Source organism: Penicillium atrosanguineum (assembly GCF_028827265.1).
Source record: "Penicillium atrosanguineum strain IBT 20685 chromosome Unknown utg000003l_segment0_segment0, whole genome shotgun sequence".
In the NCBI taxonomy this organism is placed as follows: Eukaryota; Fungi; Ascomycota; class Eurotiomycetes; order Eurotiales; family Aspergillaceae; genus Penicillium; species Penicillium atrosanguineum.
In genome coordinates, this window is record NW_026623135.1 from 3,241,086 (window position 1) to 3,261,938 (window position 20,853).

Consider the following 20,853-nt stretch of genomic DNA (forward strand, 5'->3'; position numbering starts at 1 on the left):
GCAAACCGGATGTTCTAGAAGTGTCCGGGCATGAAAAAAAAAAAGCGCGCTAAAACGGTTCCCCAAACTTTCCGGATTCGAGCAGCTCACCCCTCCTCGTGAGCCTAGTTTCTTTGTTCTTTTCTGTGTGTGCTCACTCTTCTTCCGGTTCCTTAGAATTTATTTTTAAAGGAGACTTCGCCAAGAGAGAGTCCTGTGGGGAACAGAGCTTTGTGTCTTTACGTCAGAACCAAGCGGGTCAAAGCTCAGAGCTCGTTGCGGCTATTATTGACGGAACTTCATGTTATCGCCGCCCTGACACTTTCTCCTCCCGTTGCGCAATACAATACTTGACCGATCGGGCTCTTTGGCACCGTCGTCATGGGGAAGAAACAGGCGTACATTCCACCCCTCATCGGGTGGCTGTATGATCTGGTCTTGTGGTCGTTCTCCGTGCTCATCGACCTCTTCTTCCGTGAGGTACACCCCCGCGGATCCTGGAAGATCCCTCGCCGAGGTCCTATTATCATCGTCGCCGCTCCTCATGCGAACCAGGTTTGTTATCGTTCCTACCAGAGTCCTCAAAATGGAGCTGACCCCGACCTCTTTGGCAGTTCGTCGATTCACTTGTCCTTATGCGCGTTATTCGCAGCGAGGCCCACCGTCGTATCTCATGGCTCATCGCGGAGAAATCGTTCAGACGCAAGTTCATCGGACTGTTGGCGCGTGGTATCGGAACCCTGCCCGTGGCACGCGCCATGGATAACTTGAAGCCGGGGACAGGTACCATCTATCTACCCGATCCGGTCAACGAGCCCACTCTTTTGCGAGGTGTTGGCACCAACTTTGAAGGACCCGGTTTTGAGAAGGAGGGAACAATTGCGCTGCCAACTATCAACGGCACTTCGCACAGCACGGCTATCGCGGAGATCCACGGCCCAGAGGAACTGGTTCTCAAAAAGCCCTTCAAGCACAGGGATGCGCTTTTCCAGTTGACTGGGAGGAAGGATTTTAGTAGCCCAGGAGACGCGAATCAACAGGACTCCGAATTTAAAGGCACCAGGTTTAAGGTCGCTCCGCACGTGGACCAAACGGCTGTCTACGAGGCTGTCTTTGCGAGATTGAACGCTGGTGGCTGCGTGGGCATTTTCCCTGAAGGTGGTAGCCACGATCGCCCGTCTTTACTGCCCCTCAAAGCTGGTGTTGCCCTGATGGCTCTTGGTACCCTCGCAGACAACCCTGATTGTGGTTTGAAGATTGTGCCCTGTGGCATGAACTACTTTCACGCCCATAAATTCCGATCTCGCGCTGTCATCGAATTCGGTAACCCGATCGAAGTCCCAAAGGAGATTGTGGAGCAGTTCAAGCAAGGCGATCGCCGCGAGTCTGTCGGTGCTCTTCTGGATATTATCTACCAAAGTCTTGTGGCGGTCACCGTCACTAGCCCCGATTACGAAACGCTTATGGTAATGCCAATCGAGTCCCCTTTGCGCCGACAGTAATTAACGAATCACAGGTCATCCAAGCAGCTCGCCGTATGTACAACACCAAGGGCAAGAAGCTCCCTCTTCCTATGGTTGTGGAGCTCAATCGCCGCCTCGTGAAAGGATACAATCATTTCAAGGACGATCCGCGGATCGTCAATCTCCGCAAATCCATTGTCAACTACAACAAGCAGCTTCGTATCCTCGGTATTCGTGATCATCAAGTGCAGTATGCCAAATTCTCTATCGTACAGGTGGTCGCTACTTTGATCTATCGTCTGGGCAAGTTGGCTCTCCTTACCATCGGAACCCTACCTGGACTGCTTCTCTTTACTCCGGTTTTCGTCGCGACGAAATATCTGTCGATGAAGAAATCCAAGGAGGCACTGGCTGCCTCCTCGGTCAAGTTGCAGGGTCGCGATGTGATGGCTACATGGAAATTACTCATTGCTCTGGCATTTGCCCCGGCTGTCTATGCATTCTACACGACTATGTTCACCTACTGGACCTATTGGAACCGAATCCAAGGCCTCGTGCCGGACTGGGTCCCACTTTGGCTTGTGGTAGTGATTGGCGTGGTCATATTCCCTACTATCTCGTTTGCTGCACTTCGTATTGGTGAGGTGGGCATGGATATCGTGAAGTCCCTGCGACCATTGGTCCTGTCTCTGAACCCTTCGTCCGCCAACACGCTCGTGAAACTGCGTGCAAAGCGTGCGATGCTCGCCCAACAAGTTGATGAGGCAATCAACACCTTGGGTCCGGAGCTGTTCCCAGACTTTGACGCTGCACGGATTGTCACTGATCCCTTCCGGGAGGTCAGCCACGGTGGAGTCGATAGCGATTTGCCTACGATCAAAGCAACCCGGGACGAGGGTATAGAGGACTTGCCCTCGGCCGAGCCTCTGCCTCGTAACGAGTCGTTCCACAACCTGGCCAACATTGGCTTCTTCTCTACCAGACCGCCCACCCCTAACCGCAGTCGTAGTAGCTCTGCTGCACCTCGTCCCGGCTCACGGGGTGGACTGAAGCCTCTTAGCTCGATGACCCAGAAGGATCCGCTGGAAGATGTTAGCTCTCGGATTCGAGATGCGATGAGAGAGCGTGGCGAGCGACGTCGCAGGCGCAGTGAGGACGGAAGCTGGGATATGGCCAGCTCAGGGCCAGGAACGCCGTCTAGTGGCGAGGAAATCCGAAAGGACCTATGATCTGGCTTCAATGCCGACTTTTGGTGTTGGATCCCTTCTGTCAAACATAAAGCATTTGGCGACGACTTGTACTTATTTGTTGCACTTTTTATATAACCCCAATGCGAGATATCCCCTTCGTTTTGTTTGCCATTGGACAACAGTTTGAAGTGAATCAATGTTCTACGTGGGTCAACGTAGTCCACAATAAGGCCTTCCAACGAGGATAAATAGGTGTGAACGTGATCCCGAAATAATACAGAGCTCAGACAATCCCGAGGCCATATCCAATTTATGCGGGCCCCCAACCAATTGTTGAGGTCGTTCAGTCTGACCAGGGGTCTTGGCTGGCAAGTTACGGGCCTCGCCACAGGGGACGCCCAGCCGTTCGCGGAACTAAAACGGCAGGGAATAAAATAGTGCAGCCTGCCAGAATCCTATCAGATTTGTCCACCAACCTGCAAAGTTCAACAAAGTGGCTCAGCCCGGATCGCGAGAGTCTGACCACGTCGCCCGTTGCACTAGAGGCGAAAACGCCTTCCGTTCCCTTCCCACCGCGCATTCTTTTCCGTCCCCTCCGATTTTCTTAAGTCGTCAAACCCTCACCCCCCCCAACAAGCTGCGTGAGCTTCGTCCCCGTGTGCTATCACAATGGCGGGCTCAATGCATCTATCGCGACTCCGGAATTGGTTCCTCGCCTCTCCGCCGGTCGAGTTCGCGATTAACAGCCTCAAGGAGCTGCTGGTCGGCGCGCTCCGCCAAGGTCCCATCCCCCAACATGTCGCCTTTGTGATGGACGGAAACAGACGATTTGCTAGGTCACATGGAATCGAGACCGTTGAAGGCCATAACCTGGGATTCGAGGCTTTGGCAAGGGTATGTCTTTTGTGATCAACCGGCTAGCTCAACCCCCGTGCTGCTGAGCTCTGGCCGCGGATCTTCCGTCCTCGTACTGACAATTCATCTAGATCCTGGAAGTCTGCTATAAAAGTGGTGTTAAGGTTGTTACCATCTACGCATTCAGCATCGAGAATTTCAAGCGCTCCAAGTTCGAGGTCGACGCACTCATGGATATGGCCAAGGTGAAGCTGTCACAAATGGCACAGCATGGAGATCTTCTGGATCGATATGGGGCCAAGGTCCGCGTTTTGGGTCGACTTGACCTTCTCAAACCCGATGTCCTGGCTGCTGTCAACAAAGCTGTCGACCTCACCAGTCGCAACGGCGACCGCGTCCTGAACATTTGCTTCCCCTACACCTCTCGCGACGAAATCACCACCGCTATTCGTGACACCGTTGAGGATTACAGCACTCCTCTCCACCCTGAGAATGGTCATACCCGGACACCGTTCTCCGAATCTCATATCGTGCATAATATCCGAGTCCAAACCCTCGGGTCTAAGACACAGGATACCCAGAGTGACTCGGAGTCGACATCGACCGAATCAACCGAATCGCCCGGCCAAGAGGATGACACCATTTTGCGGAACGACCACGCCAACCGAGTCTACGAGTCTGGATCATCCTTTTCGTCTTCTACAACTCTACACCTCGGTCAGCAGGATGCGCAGCATCTCAAGACTATCGTACAGGGCAAGTCATCTGATGGTGAAAGCCATGCCTTTACCTCCCCTGAGACCATTTCCCGCCAGACACTTTCTGGCCACATGTTAACCAAGGGTACTCCGCCTTTGGATCTCCTCGTTCGCACCTCCGGTGTGGAACGTTTGAGTGATTTCATGCTCTGGCAATGTCACGAGAATACGGAAATTGTCTTCCTCGATGTTATGTGGCCCGAGTTCGACCTGTGGCACTTCATGCCCGTGATGCTTGGCTGGCAACGACGCATCTCCAAATCCCGCCAGAACCCAGACGCGGAGGGCAACTTTGCCGGTGACGGTCTAGAGTCCAGTGAAGAAGGCCTGGACAACCAGATCCTACGACAGGGCAAAGTAAAGATGGTATAGATCATTCCTTTCACTATCATGTTTTCTTTCAGCATCCAGCGGAGTTCGTGGCGTTAAGGGCGGCCCGACAGATCATTATGGTCCCATATATCCCAGCAGCATTAGCAGTACTACACTTATTGTCTACGTCATACACCATACACCAAACAGTCTTATCTACAAAACATAGATATTCGATACATCTTTTTACCTATTTGGGACTCCGATCTGCTTAGATAAACCCCCGCGCCGATACCGGCCACGTGACGTTGACTCAACGCACAGGGAGCTGCCGGACTACTTCTCTTCTCCATCTCAATCATTCATACCCCAATTCAAATCACAATGGTTAAGCAAATTGCTGGTTCTAAGGTCCTCCTTCTAGGCTCTGGCTTCGGTATGCCCCTCTCTACGGTCGACGGGCAATCGCAATGCGTCGCTGCCCCGCAAAGCCGCTTCCTCCCAAGAAAAAGTATAAACTTGCTCACATTGTGCTTTTAACAGTCACCAAGCCTACTGTCGAGGTCCTCGACAAGGCCGGTGTTGAGGTTATCGTTGGTAAGTGCAATTGCCAATGAATTGGCCCAAGATTCCCTCCATCCGTGATGTTTTCCGTCCGACTACCCCGCCGTATGCGACGATGGGTCGTGGAAGACCAAAAAGACCTATGTGGTCGCCAATTATTCAGAATGAAAATCACTGACCATTGTGCTTTGCTTCAATAGCCTGCCGTACCCTAGAGAGCGCCCAGAATCTGTCCAAGGGCTTCAAGAACGCCAAGGCTATCTCCCTCGACGTCAGCGATGATGCTGCTCTCGACAAGGCGATGTCGGGTGTCGACCTCGCCATCTCCCTGATCCCCTACACCTTCCACGCTATCGTCATCAAGTCTGCAATCCGCACCAAGAAGGATGTCGTCACCACCTCCTATGTCTCTCCCGCCATGATGGAGCTCGACGAGGAGTGCAAGAAGGCCGGTATCACCGTCATGAACGAGATTGGCCTGGGTAAGTTCTTCGAAGCAATTTGTCTCTCTTCCAATTACTAACCGTCAACTTCCTATAGATCCCGGCATTGACCACCTTTATGCCGTCAAGACCATCTCTGAGGTCCACAATGAGGGCGGTAAGATCACCGGCTTCATCTCCTACTGTGGTGGTCTCCCCGCCCCCGAGTGCTCCAACAACCCCCTGGGCTACAAGTTCTCCTGGTCCAGCCGTGGTGTCCTCCTGGCCCTTCGCAACGCCGCCAAGGTCTACGAGAACGGTAAGATCGTCAGCATCGATGGCCCCGACCTGATGGCCACCGCCAAGCCCTACTTCATCTACCCTGGCTTCGCCTTCGTTGGCTACCCCAACCGTGACTCGACTCCCTTCCGTGAGCGCTACGAGATCCCCGAGGCCCAGACCCTCCTCCGCGGTACTCTCCGTTTCCAAGGCTTCCCCGAGATGATCAAGGTCCTCGTCGACATCGGCTTCCTGAACGACGAGTCCGCCGCCGTCTTCGACAAGCCCACCACCTGGAAAGAAGCCACCGCCCAGGTCCTCGGCGCCACCTCTTCCTCTGAGAAGGACCTCATTGCCGCCGTGCAGTCTAAGACCTCGTTCCCCAACAACGATGAGCGCGACCGTCTCCTCGCTGGTCTCCGCTGGATCGGCCTGTTCTCCGATGAGCAGATCACTCCCCGTGGTAACGCCCTCGACACCCTGTGCGCTACTCTCGAGAAGAAGATGCAGTACGAGGAGGGCGAGCGCGATATGGTCATGCTCCAGCACAAGTTCGACATCGAGCACAAGGACGGCTCCAAGGAGGTCCGTACCTCTACTCTCTGCGAGTACGGTAACCCCACTGGCTACTCTGCTATGGCTAAGCTGGTCGGTGTTCCCTGCGGTGTTGCTGTGAAGCAGGTTCTTGACGGTACCATCTCCAAGAAGGGTGTTCTTGCTCCTATGACCATGGATATCTGTGCTCCTCTGCTCAAGACCCTCAAGGAGGACTACGGTATCGAGATGATTGAGCGTACTCTTTAAGGGTTGATTCAATGATAGCTTAAAAGTACAGGAAATGATATAGATCACGAATGGGCACGTTGTTTTTACTCTTTGATTACGTTCTACTGTAGATAGTCCTTGCTTGTGATGAAAAGAGGGTACATACACAACTATGCCAATGGAACCTCGAGAATAACACATAAGTAGCCTACCCAGGCAATCTCTCCACGCCTGCTTTCATCTGCATTTTGCAGGGCCTTCTATTCGCAAACCCTTGGTCGCACAGGGTTGTTGAAGGAATTATAACAACCCAGGGAGTTCGCTCAAGGATGGTGGGAGACAGATGTCTATAGAGATTCTCAGCAAAAATAAGATCTTGTATATTATGTCAACAATTACTGGCGGAGTACGTATCGTCGGAGAAGCTTCATCAGTTTAACAAGAGTATATTAATAGTAAATTAGCCGAAATAAACAGCATAATATAATTAGTTAAAATTTATCTCTACCTCGCCGAGTGAAGGGAGCAGAAGGCCTAGCATCAAGACCGTCTGTCCAATACCTTCACATCATCATCGTCATCTCCCTCAAGATCCGACTTCAAAGATCCATAGCCGCGAAGTGGACGCGAACGAATGACAAAGTGGATGCGAGGTCGAATTATGATGGGTGACCTAGGTTCGGGAATTTGGCCATTGTAGAACGTCGTAATTCCTTGCGTAATAACTGAGAGCCAATTTTTGCTCGTGTTGCGTTCGCTTTCCTGTCTCTCGTCCATCTCCTCGCGACTAAAAAGGCGTGGAGGTTTGGGACTCCACAGGAGAAGGTGGTATTTTGGGTGGTAACAGAGCTTTGGGGTGTCTTTCAGGGCGGCGTTGAAGGGAGTATAGCACAAAGTCGACGTATCAACCCACTCAGCATTGGGCACTGTGACGTGGAAAGGGTTTCCGAATAACAGGCCACGCAGAGTGCAGATAAAGGCGGGTGCGAAGGGGTTTCCGGCTGGGTAAACCAGGATATCACAGTCTGGGAGAAGCCTGGGTATAGAGGCATTGACGGGTCGTCGCCATTGTGGCGCGGACTGAAGGTATGCCAATGTCGCTGGGGGACGGCCTCGCGGATTGGGATCCGTTCGAATCTCTGAACGGGTGGATGTAGTCGTCGTGGTTGGATCAATCATTAGTTCGGTGGCATTTCGTTCGTTGTGGGCTCTTCGTTGACTTGGTGGAATTGGAATGATTGGCGGTCTTCTGCGACGAACACCTTCAAATCCGAAGTCTGTTGGACGTTTGCGCTTAAGAGACGTGACATAGAGAACAAGTACACTGACAGACGTAATGAAGGACTTGAAGAAGGAGAGAGGAGAGGAGTTGGGTTGGTGAGGAAGGGAAGAAGTGATGGGAAGGAACGAGAGCGATAAATGGGAAGAGGCAACAAGGAGAACAGCAGTTTATACAAGGAGGAGTACTGGCGGACAGTTTCATTCATTATCATAGGCATCACATCACATCACCTCTATCGTAGCATCATTGCAATCCCCGGTCCGAGTCGACTGTATCTGAACCGTGGCCAAACATAAACCAACAAACACGAACACAGGAGGCACGGCTTACCGTCTCTCTCAGCAGAGAACAGAACCACAATTGGCCACATCACGGCCCTTTCTAGACCAGACCGATGCCATGTATCAAAATCACCGGTGGACCTGCGTTTTCAAAACACGAGATAATCCCGCGTGCTATGCGCTCTTGAATTTTGTATTGTGTTGAAGTAAAGAAGAAAAAAAGGTCGGGAAGATACATTCTATCTGTACCATGTATCATGTCGAGAAGTAGAGATCACGAAGTCGATCAGAGAATAGTGCCAAAGCTAAACCAAGCAACAAAAGCAAAGACGTCAGTAATGAGTTTTTCAACGAAGACGATGGTTTCGATTTGGAACTGGAGAAAAGAAGAGACCCGAATTGGTCAAAGGCTTGAACAAGAAGGATTGGATACATACCCGAAAGTCTGCTTGATGCTGCGAATGTAGTACAGCTCCCAGTTCTGCTTGGTGACGTCCTCCTGGCCGACGGGCACGCCGGACCAGGAAACACGCAGCTGGGTGACGCCGTCGACGTCGTTCTGATCGAAGTTCATCTCGAGGGTGCTGAAGTGGTTGGCAGGCCACTGAGCCAGACGCCATTTCTGCACAATCTGCTTGGGCGAGTCGAGCTTGACGTACTCGCCGGTGACGTTGCCGTCGAAGATGGCGAACTTGCCGCCGACCTTGGCGCCGTCGAATTGGCGGGGAGGGCCGCGGGTGAAGGCAGTGATACGCTGGGGGTCGGTGAAGGTGTTGTAGAGTTCCTCGGCGGTGGTGCGCATCTCATCGGACGCGGTCACAGTGGTAGTGTTCACGGCGACTTTGTCGGTGGTGGAAGTGGTGGTAGAGGTAGCAGCAGGGGCAGCATCCTTCTTGGCATGGGGGTAGACGACGGCAGGGGTGAAGCCCTTGGAGGGGTTTTCGCCGGCAGCGTGCTGCAGATCCCTGGCGTGTTCGGTGACGAGGGCATCGGTGAGCTTGGCCAGGGCCACGCGCAATTGGGGAGTGATCTTGGACCGAACAAGATCCTTTACGGGCTGTTTGGAGGAGGCATCGGCGTGGATATCAATCTCGAACTGGAGACCATCGCGTTAGTCCTGACAGTGCAGCAAAGGCAGAGACTGCAGACTGCAAAGGCGGGTCTAGGGAACGTACGACATACTCATCTTCCTCGGTGTCGTGGGCTACCTCCGGGACAGTGATGGTGCCAGTGACCTCTTCACCGTCCTTGGTCTTACCTATCGAACAGTCTCAGCTGCCAAGCTCGGTGGATGGAATCAATTTCTACAAACCTGAGTACTCTAGGGACAGCTTCACGTCATACAGGGTGATGACCTTGCCCTTGCGCTGGCTGACGTCTACGTCGCCATTCACGGACACCACCTTGTCTACTTTGGCTGACACGCCCCCTTCTTCGGCACTGATGACGGTCAAGTTCTGACCCAAGTATTCCTTGGCCCAGCCAGAGGCGTCCTTGTTGACCCAGTGCCAGTTGTTGGGGTTGTGGAGGACCATGATGGAGGTTGACTATGTGATAAAACTCTGATTGAAAATTGCGTCGAAGGGGTTCTGCTCCTTCTTCAAGGCTCCTCTGATAAGTCGTGGCACAACTAGTTCCACTTCTTTTCTTTTTTTGTGTGAAGGTTCTGTTCGAGTTCGTCGGTTAGCGGCGAGTTTCGAATATTTTTTTGAGGTTTGATTGTGTGAAAAATTGCACGAGGCAATGGCCACAAAATTCAGGTCCAGCAGCGTATTGCCAGACGCAAGCTATTCAGCATAATAGACGGATGGTAGTCCGTCCCTCTGACTGGTGCCAGCTATGGTTTTCTCATCATTTGGGCGAGTTGAAGCTCCCACCAGGGGGTCCGTAGACCAGACACCTGGTAATAGAGCTCCAGAGGTTTTAAGGGCAATGGAAGAGGGGAAGCTTACAGTTCAAAAATGAGTCCAGGCGAAAGCTGGACGAAAGAAATGAGAGATGGATGAGAAGGAGAGAAGGAGTGAATGGGGGAAAGAGGGACGATATTTGAATCCGCCGGGACGGAACACTCTAGAATGGGCGGCACGTGACTTGTGGGACACTATTTATGCCTCAGGCACCATAATACGGGAATACTATAGTCCGTTCATAGCACGTACGGCCTGGAGACTACGGCCGTACGGGCAACATGTTACATATGCACTAGATAGATAGTATTCAGACCGGTCCTTCCCCGGAGAGGGAAGGGCAATCAATTACTCCGTTCAATTCTCACATATAGTAGCATATCTGAACCGGCCCTGTCCCTCGTGGTAGGCTAGGGAGGGACCGCACTACTGACGCCCTCGCTAGCGTAAGAGCAAACCTATATACTATAATATAGGCCTCTTATGGTCGTACGGAAGCTACGAGGTCGTGAACTGTTCGACTTCACTAATAGCTTAAGGCTGTGAGGCTAAAGGAGGGGAACAAAAACTTTAAGTACCGATATTAGCCTAAAACCTAAAGGAACGTAGGGCTAAGAGACGTTAGCGACCTACTATAGCAATCGCACACCCCTAAGAGAATATATCTTACTAGTGAGATTCTGGAGGTGGAAAGGCGTGTATTGCTAAGTAAGTGTACGAAAGGATAGAAATATGCCTTAAGGGCGGTGCCGTATAGCAGAAAAAGTAGGGTAGTATAACCATTAGTATCCCTATATAAGGCCGTGTTATCACATCCTCTCCTACTAGATGGGATTTGTTGCGGTACAATCTACAACATGAGGCTATTCAGGATCCGTATCGGGATGCGGTAAAGAACACCTCCGTCCTCCGCCCGATAACCTGCAGATAATATGCATGGAAGCGAGTGCCACGTGATCCCACAGAGGTATAAAAGGAAGATGTATGTATTCAGTTCACTTTGCTTCGGCAAGGATTAGTTCAGTTCTATTTCATTATACATTTGGTGTTATCGTGCCTCATCATCTTGTCCTTTACCTAGTCCAACCTATCCTTAACAGGATTATATCCTTAGGATACCCGAACACAGAAGGTATCAGACACGAACATACTATATAGTGGCTATATATGAGTAATATAATAAATGAATAATAATAATAAAGGAAACTGGTAAGACATAGGAGCGTTCGTCCTCGAATATCACTGAGTCTATATATATATAGTGAAAAGATATTGTAATAATACCTAGGCGTATATATAAATAAAGGATACGCCCGCGGATAGACGCGTTAATAATAAATATATATAAAGGTAAATTTAGGCGTTAATACAAACCCTCGAAATTTTAGGTCAGTCCGCGGTATCTTAGTGATCTAAGATAGTATATAACCTATTGTTGGCCGCGGAGGGAGTTTTGAAAGCATCCGAAGATTCCTCGAGGGAGCCACTCATGGCAAAAGAACGCAGATGCGGGTATATTTGATGCACATCCGGTACAGCTTCCAGTGGCCTCTGGACTTAGTGTCCACATTCAACCTCCAGTACAAGCTCGCGTTCTTGCTCCTTCTGAAGAATGGACGACGCAAAATCAAGGCTCTGACTCAAAACAGCGATCCACTATGAGATGCAAGTTTTGGCTTTCACCTGAGATGGAATTAATGTACCCAGATCGATAACGGTCCTCGAGAGTCTGGCCTTCAGGTTCGAAAGACTTGAGCGTGGTTCGAGTTCATTTTGGTGAGTTTTTGGTTGTGACTGCTTTGCCACACTTCTTGCTGACGTTCGAAGCGTGTGCCTTGAACAGCCCAAATGGGCATACTTCGTCATATTTCGAGGGGTCACCAAAGCGCGTGGAAAATCTGTCTAGGGACGACGGGATGTGCGAGATTGAGAGGCATATTCTGTTCTGTTGAATCATGCGAGTAACAATCGCCATTGTGAGTGCTATTTCACAATTTTCCTCCACGGATCGGCGACAGAGATTTAGGAGTCAATTGCAGCGTGCCTTGTCCTTATTATCTTCTGAATCTGAGAAGCCCCGAAGTCCGTCAAGATCTGCAAAAGGGGATACTCCACAACTAATAGAAGAGCTTGAGGTAGAAAGCCAGACGTCAGCCCTCATTCCCACCACGAAAACGAGATAAAATTATCCCGACGCGTGAAATTTACAAAAGGTGGGCAATCTGGATCGGAAGCTTAGGCCCGGAGAGCTAATGAGAACCATCGTGATTGAATACCATTTGTAGCTATGCATTAGTTGAAAGATGTCTCAATCTCAGCCGTTAAAAATGTTCCCCAAATTCGGCTTGTCGATCGTAGGATTTCCATTGGGTATTTTTAGACAATGAAACAAAATTGTACTTGGCGCTGGGCGTAATTGTCTCACTCTGTGACAGTTTAATGCAAACTTAAAATTAGGTTTGGGTCCCATTTTCTTCTACTAACTTAAAAGAGTAGACGTTTACTGTAACTAGCTATCCCTAGTAAAGTGTCTCTTTTCTTTTCTTTATCACATGTGTGCAATTCCCGGTACCGAGACAAATGGGTTCAGGATAAAGCTTCGATGACCAATGCTTTTGTTTCGCAGTGAGACCCCCGAAAAGGATTGTGTTAACATGTGAGCTTCAGTTCAGTATAAAAGGCTGGCTAGAAATGATAAGTGCGTTTTTCTTTTGGTATCTTCTTGCTTTGATTTGGTTTTATTTCCTGGCTTTCGCTTATATCTGGTCATCAACTATGCTTTTCACTAAGATCGCATCTCTTCTTTTTCTGGCTACTAAACAGGCTGCTGCCCATGGCTTGATTACTCGCATCAATGGTGCGAACGGCGTTATAATGCCGGGGCTAACAGGTAATAGGCTTTCAGTGAGCCTTCGACTCTTTAAAGTTGACTTATTTTCGATCGAGTTTAGTCGTCGATGGTATTCCGCGTGACTGTCCCTCTGCTGCGTGTGGCGGACAGAAAGATACCGCAGTGATCCGAGATCAGGAAATGGGAAGTATTAAGGCATCGGCCTTGGGGCGCACTTTGAATTCTGGCCCTGTGGATCCCCAACGAGTAATCACGGATTTCATGACACCTAATGCCGATTCGCGGACTCACATACGCCATTTCCCCAAAGGTATCCAGGTTACCCTATTTTATTTTTCTTGATATCGCAGAGACTAACACCACATAGCTCGCCAGCTAATCAATGATGCGGCTAGTGTCATCACTAATGCCGGTGGGGCTGTTCTGAATGGTCAGTATGAAGTTAAACTTCTCCGCACAAAATGACTAAGTTATTCTTTAGGCGCTCAGGATCTTGCAGACAAAACACCTTTTGGTGCTGCTGTCAAAGGTAATCCTATACTCTTCGGCTCTCGGGACTTTGAAACTCATCCCTTCGTGCAGGTGCGCAATCTGCGGTTGACGACGTGGCAGGGGCTTTACCAGGGACCAAATCTGGTGCTATTACACCCAGTGGTACCGTGGAAAAAGGGCTTGCAGATTATGCAGGCATAGGCTCTGTCAATGGCTTGCCTTCTGCTTCTGACGACGGATACGTCACCATGATTTACCATCAGGTTTGTTGCAGACTACAACGGTACCTTGACCACTATTTGCTTATGATGTTCCCAAATAGGTAAACCAAGACGGCGCGGGCCCGTTATCAGCAGATATTGATGCAACGAGCGCGGGTACAGACCCCAAAGCATTCAAACCAGCCAGGGTAATCCAAGATGTCCCAGGTGTCGCAGGATTTTCAACCTCCAGCACAATGGACTATGAGGTCAAAGTCCAATTACCCTCAGGGACGAAGTGCACAGGTGTTGTTGGCAACACCAAGAATGTTTGCATCGTACGTATCAGAAACAATGCCATTTCAGGCCCTTTTGGGGGCTCGGCTGCGTTCACAATCTGATATACAAACAATATTAATCAAAGTTTGAGGCTTCTATGTTCCCACGGAGAAATCTTCATTGAAAACTTTTGTGTACAATTTCCTGCGAGCTCTGGCTCCTTTTACGATCTGTCCAGATGCGAACGGCTATATCTTGAGCCCAGTGTGAAAAATCTCACCGTTTTGGCAACTCTGTATGTAATTATCGTCATTTTCTGCGGGTGTTGGCGGTCCAATACAATACAGTCAATGGATACTGAACATTTATGTTCGGGGCCTTAACCGAGCACTCATCACCAAAGACAAGCAGTTGAAAGCAGAAAATAGGAACTCATCACAATACTTAATAAAGGAGGGATCTGCGTTTCGATTGCAAATCGAAATAAAGGGAACACCTCGAATTGAGGACGCGGACTGTTAAATCAACAAACTTCGTCGTGCAGTCTTGTGGTAGACTGAGTACCGTAGAGAATATACATCCATGGACACACCTGGTCATAAATCAATTATATACTGTGCAAGCCCGATCTACAGCGAACGAATAGGGATATCACAAATAGTAGAAAAAAAAAAAAGAATTCCATCATTCCTGCTCCAATTGCTCCAGGTCTTCCCAACCATCCTCTGCAACGAGCTGTCCTTTCACTCGCTCTCGGAGTCCCTGAATCTGACTCCCAAGTGCCTCGGTCCACTGGCCTTCCACAGTGGAGACCTTGTCCTTAAGGTCGGTGGTAAGAGCAACCTCTTCATCCGCTCGTGCTTCCCGCATTTCCTGACGGACATTTTCTTCAGACTCTCCTTGCCAGATCCTCTCTGCCTCTGCAAGGTTGCGATTGGCTCGCATGACCGCTGACCGAACTTCATGCAGTAGACAAAGAAGGTTGATTTGCGATTCGATGTATTGGTAGCTCGACTTCTCGGCATGCGACAGTAGCGTATATAAATATTGCAGTGGGTGTGTATGGTAGCTAGGATTCTCCTGGTATTCATCGGCTGGGATTTGCACCTGGAGACCATGTAATCTGTCCGGTACCTGCTGAACAAGGGCTAGTAGCGACGGTGCGATGTCCCAGAAGGCGGAGAGTTGCTTCTCGACACCACGCACAACGTTCTGCTCAATGACGTCCATGAAAGATTCTAGTCGAGAGAAGGCCTGCGTCTCGTATTGTACCCGTCGGTCAAGGGCATCTTTGGAGAAGAAAGCTTGCGTCTCCCGGATCTTATCCTCGTTCTTGCTTTGTCTATACGGCAGTAGAGCGACCACTTTGTATTTATCATCGCGGTCAGTGACCAACTCGAACGACTCACGATGGAGCTGTTCTCGTGCTTCAAACAACCACTTAAGCTGCGTCAGCTTCTCCAAGAGCTCGGGCTTCTCATCGCCCTCCTCTTGTGTTTGGTCCGGTGTTTCATGTTGCGCATCATCGAAAAGCCTGCTACTCAACTCATTGATGCAGGTTGACGCCCGATTAATGCGGTCATTGAGAATAGCCGCCATCGGCTTCAATACGGTCTCTTGATATGTATCAAGCTCACGTTTCACCAATGCCCTTTCTCGCTTGTTCTCGTCGACAATCATCGCCGCTTCAGCCTCGGCTGCCTCTGCAAATGTGAGGCTACCTTCTTGGATCTGGCTATGAATGTTAGACTTGAACTGGCGGCGGCCGTCTTTGACCTGGATCTTATGATCCTGAGCCATGGCCTCCACATCTTCCTTGTATCGCTGTCTGGTCGACTTGATTTCAGAAAGGTCGGTGATTGAGCGGACAGTGGTTCGATAGGATATCAGCTCTGGATGGCTGTTATTCACAGCAGGATAGTGCCGTGGATACGGCGGCGGCAAAGTAATGAGTCGGGAGATGTCCAGCTTTTGAGGCGTCAGGATTTGCCCACGTCGGTCTTCATTACCGTAATTTGGATAAGGGAAGGTCTCTTCGTGCCAGCCAGATTTCTCCGGAGGATACTCGTCTGGTCCGTAAGTTTTGTTCTGGTCGGTGTAATTCGCACCCGCATCATTGAGCTCTGAAGGAGTTCGTTCCTGATCCCACTGCATGGAGTCACGGGGAAGACCCATATACTTCGACTCTCTCTTAGATCGATGAACCTTTCTATCATATTCCTCACTGCTGGACCCTGTCTTGGACTCCCACCAGCGACTGGGCGCACGGCCTCTCGAACTCATTTCGTCGTTGCTCATGCTGAGACTGGCAATAGGTGATAGACATGGTTGGTAGTTATTCCACCACGCAGACTCGGGTCGACTCGTTCGATTTGAAGGTATTTCTAAAGTGGGCATTTGTTTGGTTGGCTTTGTCGCCATGTCGGCCTCAGGAGGCGGCATTTGAAAAAGCTTGTTGCGCACTTCGTCGATTCCAAAAGAACCCGAATCCCAAACAGCGGCGTATCGCTCACGGCGTATCTGAGACTCAGCGATGATGAAATCAGTGAAGACCTTTATTGCCTCGGCCTCATTCAGAGCGGCTGCTTCCTGCTTAATAAACTTCTGGTGCCTTTGAACGGCATCTTGAACAAAGTCGGTCTCTTGCCTGATGACTGATTCCAATGATGCCTGTTGACCAGTATGTATGATTGGCAGCCGACGTGGTGATAGAGGCTTCATCGTAGATAAGGCATCATTGGGCAAATGCAGGATATGAGAAATTGGACGTTCCTCTGGTCCTCTGGAGGCGGCGCGAGAGCGTGATAGAGCCTCCTTTGCAGAGTTTAGCGGTGGGGTGGGGAGTGCTTTCGGTGGCACCACCTGGGGTGTTTCTTTTTGGAATGCCGAAGAGGATGCTCCTGGTGAGAACGGAGGCGTTTGTGCAAAAGCAGCAGATGGTCCAGCAGGGCTAGGTTCCGGCTTCGGTGTCAAGTGCGGTGACTGCTCGGTAAAAAGGCCAGTAGATGATGCTCGAGACCGTGAAGCAGTGCGGTGTCCCTCCGAGCCTATACTCCGGGTGCTTTGAGGGGTCTTCCTTGACGATGTCGGGTGCTGAGTGGGATCAGGGCTCTGCCTGTGCTCCGGAAAGACGAGATTCGAGGGCTTTATTTGCTCCAAAGCATCAGCCCAGGGGTTTCCACTAGAAGACACTGCACTCATGTCTTCGAAGACTTGACTTTGGCGGTTTCGACGCTCAATTCGCCGTTCACGAATGCCTTTAGCACTTGGATCCCGAACGGCTGGACTTCGGAAAAGGCCGCCACTTCCAGGGGTTTTCTGCGACTGATAATCTAGTTCATCCATGTCTGGATTGCCAACTGGATCAGGCGTTGGGATCGACTTAGTAGTGTCGATATGCAGAGGCTCATGATCCCTACTTGGTCGGTGTCTCATGTACTCCTCGTCAATCCAATCAGCTGGTGTTGGTGGAATGCTGCCAAGTCCACTTCCCATAATCGGCGGCGGCCTAGGTCGAGTTCTGCTTGGACCTTGAACTGTCGTCGTGGAAGAACCCTCGGATGAACCACTCGCACTGACGGCTCTTGCCGTCGGAGGAGGCCCTGGAGGAGGCGGTGGAAGTGGCATACCTGGTTCCCAACCACTATTTGAAGGAGATCGGTTTCTGGAAGAGCTTGTGCTACTCACAATAGCCCCTGCAGAGGCAGCTCTTCTGGACGCAGGTGGCCTTGATGGCGTCTCCAATTCTTCGGCTGGTTGTCTCATTACACTACCTCTCAAAGCCGGCGATGGAAGAGCTTGTTCATATGACATCGAAACTCGTGCTCTGGAGTGGAATGGGGCAGAAATGTGAGGAGCACCCTGGTAATGTTCAATTCGGCTTTGCGAGACAGACCGATTCCCCTGCGGCGGAGGCGGAGGGGGTAATGACAATCGTAGCCCCGGGTCATTTGAATATATCATAGAGACTGGACGAGGACGAGGCACTGAGCGTCGTTGGTACTCAACATTCATATCGATATTACTTTCGGGGGAAGGATGTTGGGGCGGCGTGACCGTCGGTGTTACCGAAATGTTAGGGTTTGGCGAAGTGAACTCCTGTGGCATTTGGTTCCTGTTACTTGGAGGCGAGTAGGGTGGAGGCGGCGGCGGCGACACGGGCACGTCTGAGGACAGATGGTCAATGCAAGCGTTTTGGATGCTCTTGATGCGAGAGGAACCCACCTGGTTGAGTTCTTTGCTGAGGTGAAACTCGATGCACACTGTTTGCCTGGGAATATGCAGCCTGTGCAGAGGCTCCGCCAACGGGTCCCCATTCCTGAGGGTTGTATGGAACATTAAAGGCCGTCTGCTGCCTGGATGCCATCGAGGACGATGGTGTTGATCTCGCGTGCGCAGGAGAAGCGACATATGGAGAATGAGCCTGCGTAAAAGGACTTGATAGCGAAGTGGACGACAGAGGAGTGGATGCATGGTGAAACTGAGGAGCACCCAAGGCCGTCGTCAATAATGGAGGCTGCACCGCATGTTCTCGACGACCCGGCGACGGGTGGTTATTCACAGGCATAGACGACCAACTCGAATACTGCTGCTGGTCGCCTGCATGGTTTGGTCCCATCCAGCTAGAGATGCTATGAATTAGTATTTAGATCACCACGCTCAACTCTAGAGCAGGGAGGTCAAAGAACGCATCAGCTTACCTATTCATACTGACCGAGTCCTCGTCAGATCGCAGCCCAATGCACAGCCATGACTCTCAGAGGATCTAGAAGTCACCCAAGCAACAGATATTCGAAGAAGTGGACGGGCTCTATGAAGCTGGGCTGAGGAGAAGAAAACCGTAGGGCCACCTTAGTGCAGACCCAAGCGGACGGCACGCCATGGCAAGATCTAAATTTGGAACAGCAGAGCGAGCAAAGAAACGCGATAAAGCCTACATCTTAAGCGGGGAATCGAATATGCAAGCTCATCACACGCGGGCCCAGGCTCGGCGCTTATAGTCGTCGCTGAGAGGTCCACGCCCGTTGCCCCCGCATCCACGGACCCTGTCAATACCCAACCAGCGTCCAGATCACATTGGATCGTGAGTTTCACCTCCTGATGGAAAGGGCCCTGTGCAGGGATGGGTCGTAGGTCTGCAAATGAGGGGCCGCTAAGAGGTTCTACATATGTACCCTGCAGGGATTACTCATTCCACTTCGAGCAACAAAATGGGTACTGTGGACATAGAGAACAGCATGGGTTTGGTATACTTCATGAATTGATTAACTTCTAACTAATGCACCCTAATTGAAGAACACGAAAGCTTTTGAACCGTCTCAGCCGGTGAGAAACGGAGGCCGAGAGAGACATGATAGCCTCGAACGTAGGTCCTAGGTCACTGGTCCAATGTTAGCGTCGTGTACTAGACAAAGCGGCCGAACAAATGTGTTTAAACGAGGGTGTCAGATAAAATGCCTTGTCACAGGCGGTGGTCATCAATATAAATTCCTTATGTTGACCGTCGTGATAATGTATGATAATTCATCATATAAAGGGGTTGTGTAAACAGAAAAGAAAAGTGTAGTGTAACTCACATGAGACGATGCAAATGGCCAGCGGCATCTACGTAATTAGTCCAAGTGGTAATTATCCCTGTTCAAGATCCATCAGCATCGGACTGGCTGGATTTTGCAGGCATCGTGAAAGATGTGACTGATCAGTCATGACATTTCTCGTCTTAGCCAGCCGAAGCTGGCTTGGACATATGCTTGTCTTTGGTTGTGTCGATTCATCATAGTAATGGACGGAGGGGAGTTTCAGGTGTGACATACACCTACAGTCTGAAGAGGTCGACAGGCGGAGGCTATAAAGGTATTCACTGCAGTACAACATTAGCGACTGTTGTCCAATGTCGAGGTAGCAATAGTTCGATGAACAAGTGTGTCAGAGAGGCATGAATGGTTATTAAAAAGATTTTGTCTGCATGGATAACTCCAATAAGACTCGTCATCTAAGGGAATCATCATAAAAGGATGGGAAGGGCAAAGTAGAAGACAAAAAAGGGATGCGTACCCAGTGTATTTCTACGGTCGCAGTCAAAATTGACGGCGGCAAGCTACTACTTGCAATGATTAGTGATTCGTCACAAAAGTGTGAGAGTCGACAAGATATCATCAGGCATGTCTCAGTGGGCGAGGTTTTCTAGGCCTGCCGCAAAAAAGGCATCTCCGTCATGACCGGAACGTTTTGTCAACGCCCGTCGGAGCCCAGTGCCGCTTCATCTTTGGACAGGAAGATCTTGGGAGATCGTGTGTACGAGGATGGGCCAAGGGCTTACCATTCGAAGATCGAGTGACCTATTCTTCATGACAGTTAGTACATGGTTCACAAACGAAGTTCAGAAAGAAGATGCATGTGTGAAAGATATCAGTCAAGCCATTAGTTATCGTCAGTGATCCGAAGACCTTGGACGGTAATTTCCAGCGTATATAATACGAAGTGATCATCATGTAAGGGTGGTGAAGAGGAAATTTTTTAAAGTACTCACCATTGGAAGTCGATGTGCTGGCAAGTTGCAAACTGTGTGTGATCAGTCCTACTTGAGGACAAGTTAGCTTTATGTCCATCTCGACGACAATGTGTGATAATTCAGAGCAATGTTCAAGTTTTCAGCCTGACGTGCAAATAACAAAGTTTCATTCCCCTTGGGGTCAAAGACTCTAGTTTGAATTGGTTATGTTGTATCATCATGTTGAGTGTGTGCTCAACCGAGTCGTGTGCAAATGCTAACCGAGTCATGAACTTACCGAAATTTTCTTGTCTGTCAAACAGAGTGGTTTAGTAACAGTCGGAATGATATTCTCATCATCTTGGATGGGTGAAGAAGCCAAGTCTCGAAGCACAATCATTGAATGCCATAGAGATGGTTTTTCACAGTGTGAAGAAAGAGAAAGAGTGAAAACAAATTTCGAAGTTTTTCAAGCTCTCCGGCC

General features: G+C 50.1%; 7 protein-coding genes across 7 annotated transcripts; 4 read left to right on the forward strand and 3 right to left on the reverse strand.

The window, feature by feature from the left end:
• Positions 1–360: 360 nt before the first annotated feature.
• Positions 361–2,671, forward strand: N7443_004646 (putative glycerol-3-phosphate acyltransferase Sct1; the record flags this gene model as incomplete). Its single annotated transcript, XM_056884702.1, has 3 exons — positions 361–534; positions 594–1,445; positions 1,496–2,671. The coding sequence occupies 3 exons, from the start codon at positions 361–363 to the stop codon at positions 2,669–2,671; spliced, it is 2,202 nt and encodes a 733-aa protein (XP_056742980.1).
• Positions 2,672–3,301: 630 nt separating this feature from the next.
• Positions 3,302–4,617, forward strand: N7443_004647 (undecaprenyl diphosphate synthase family protein; the record flags this gene model as incomplete). The annotated part of the gene is made up of 2 exons (XM_056884703.1): positions 3,302–3,526; positions 3,619–4,617. The coding sequence occupies 2 exons, from the start codon at positions 3,302–3,304 to the stop codon at positions 4,615–4,617; spliced, it is 1,224 nt and encodes a 407-aa protein (XP_056742981.1).
• Positions 4,618–5,027: 410 nt separating this feature from the next.
• Positions 5,028–6,626, forward strand: lys9 (saccharopine dehydrogenase (NADP+, L-glutamate-forming); the record flags this gene model as incomplete). Its single annotated transcript, XM_056884704.1, has 3 exons — positions 5,028–5,154; positions 5,322–5,603; positions 5,662–6,626. 3 exons carry the CDS (start codon positions 5,028–5,030, stop codon positions 6,624–6,626), a joined length of 1,374 nt encoding a protein of 457 aa, XP_056742982.1.
• A 501-nt stretch (positions 6,627–7,127) lies between these two features.
• On the reverse strand, positions 7,128–7,766 carry N7443_004649 (uncharacterized protein; the record flags this gene model as incomplete). Its single annotated transcript, XM_056884705.1, has 1 exon — positions 7,128–7,766. The coding sequence occupies one exon, from the start codon at positions 7,764–7,766 to the stop codon at positions 7,128–7,130; it is 639 nt and encodes a 212-aa protein (XP_056742983.1).
• A 639-nt stretch (positions 7,767–8,405) lies between these two features.
• Positions 8,406–9,685, reverse strand: N7443_004650 (AHA1 family protein; the record flags this gene model as incomplete). The annotated part of the gene is made up of 4 exons (XM_056884706.1): positions 8,406–8,526; positions 8,588–9,246; positions 9,326–9,408; positions 9,463–9,685. The coding sequence occupies 4 exons, from the start codon at positions 9,683–9,685 to the stop codon at positions 8,406–8,408; spliced, it is 1,086 nt and encodes a 361-aa protein (XP_056742984.1).
• A 3,147-nt stretch (positions 9,686–12,832) lies between these two features.
• Positions 12,833–14,001, forward strand: N7443_004651 (DUF3129 domain-containing protein; the record flags this gene model as incomplete). The annotated part of the gene is made up of 6 exons (XM_056884707.1): positions 12,833–12,947; positions 13,009–13,218; positions 13,276–13,338; positions 13,390–13,437; positions 13,491–13,663; positions 13,723–14,001. The coding sequence occupies 6 exons, from the start codon at positions 12,833–12,835 to the stop codon at positions 13,999–14,001; spliced, it is 888 nt and encodes a 295-aa protein (XP_056742985.1).
• Positions 14,002–14,563: 562 nt separating this feature from the next.
• Positions 14,564–18,587, reverse strand: N7443_004652 (uncharacterized protein; the record flags this gene model as incomplete). Its single annotated transcript, XM_056884708.1, has 3 exons — positions 14,564–18,045; positions 18,104–18,501; positions 18,580–18,587. 3 exons carry the CDS (start codon positions 18,585–18,587, stop codon positions 14,564–14,566), a joined length of 3,888 nt encoding a protein of 1,295 aa, XP_056742986.1.
• Positions 18,588–20,853: the final 2,266 nt, after the last annotated feature.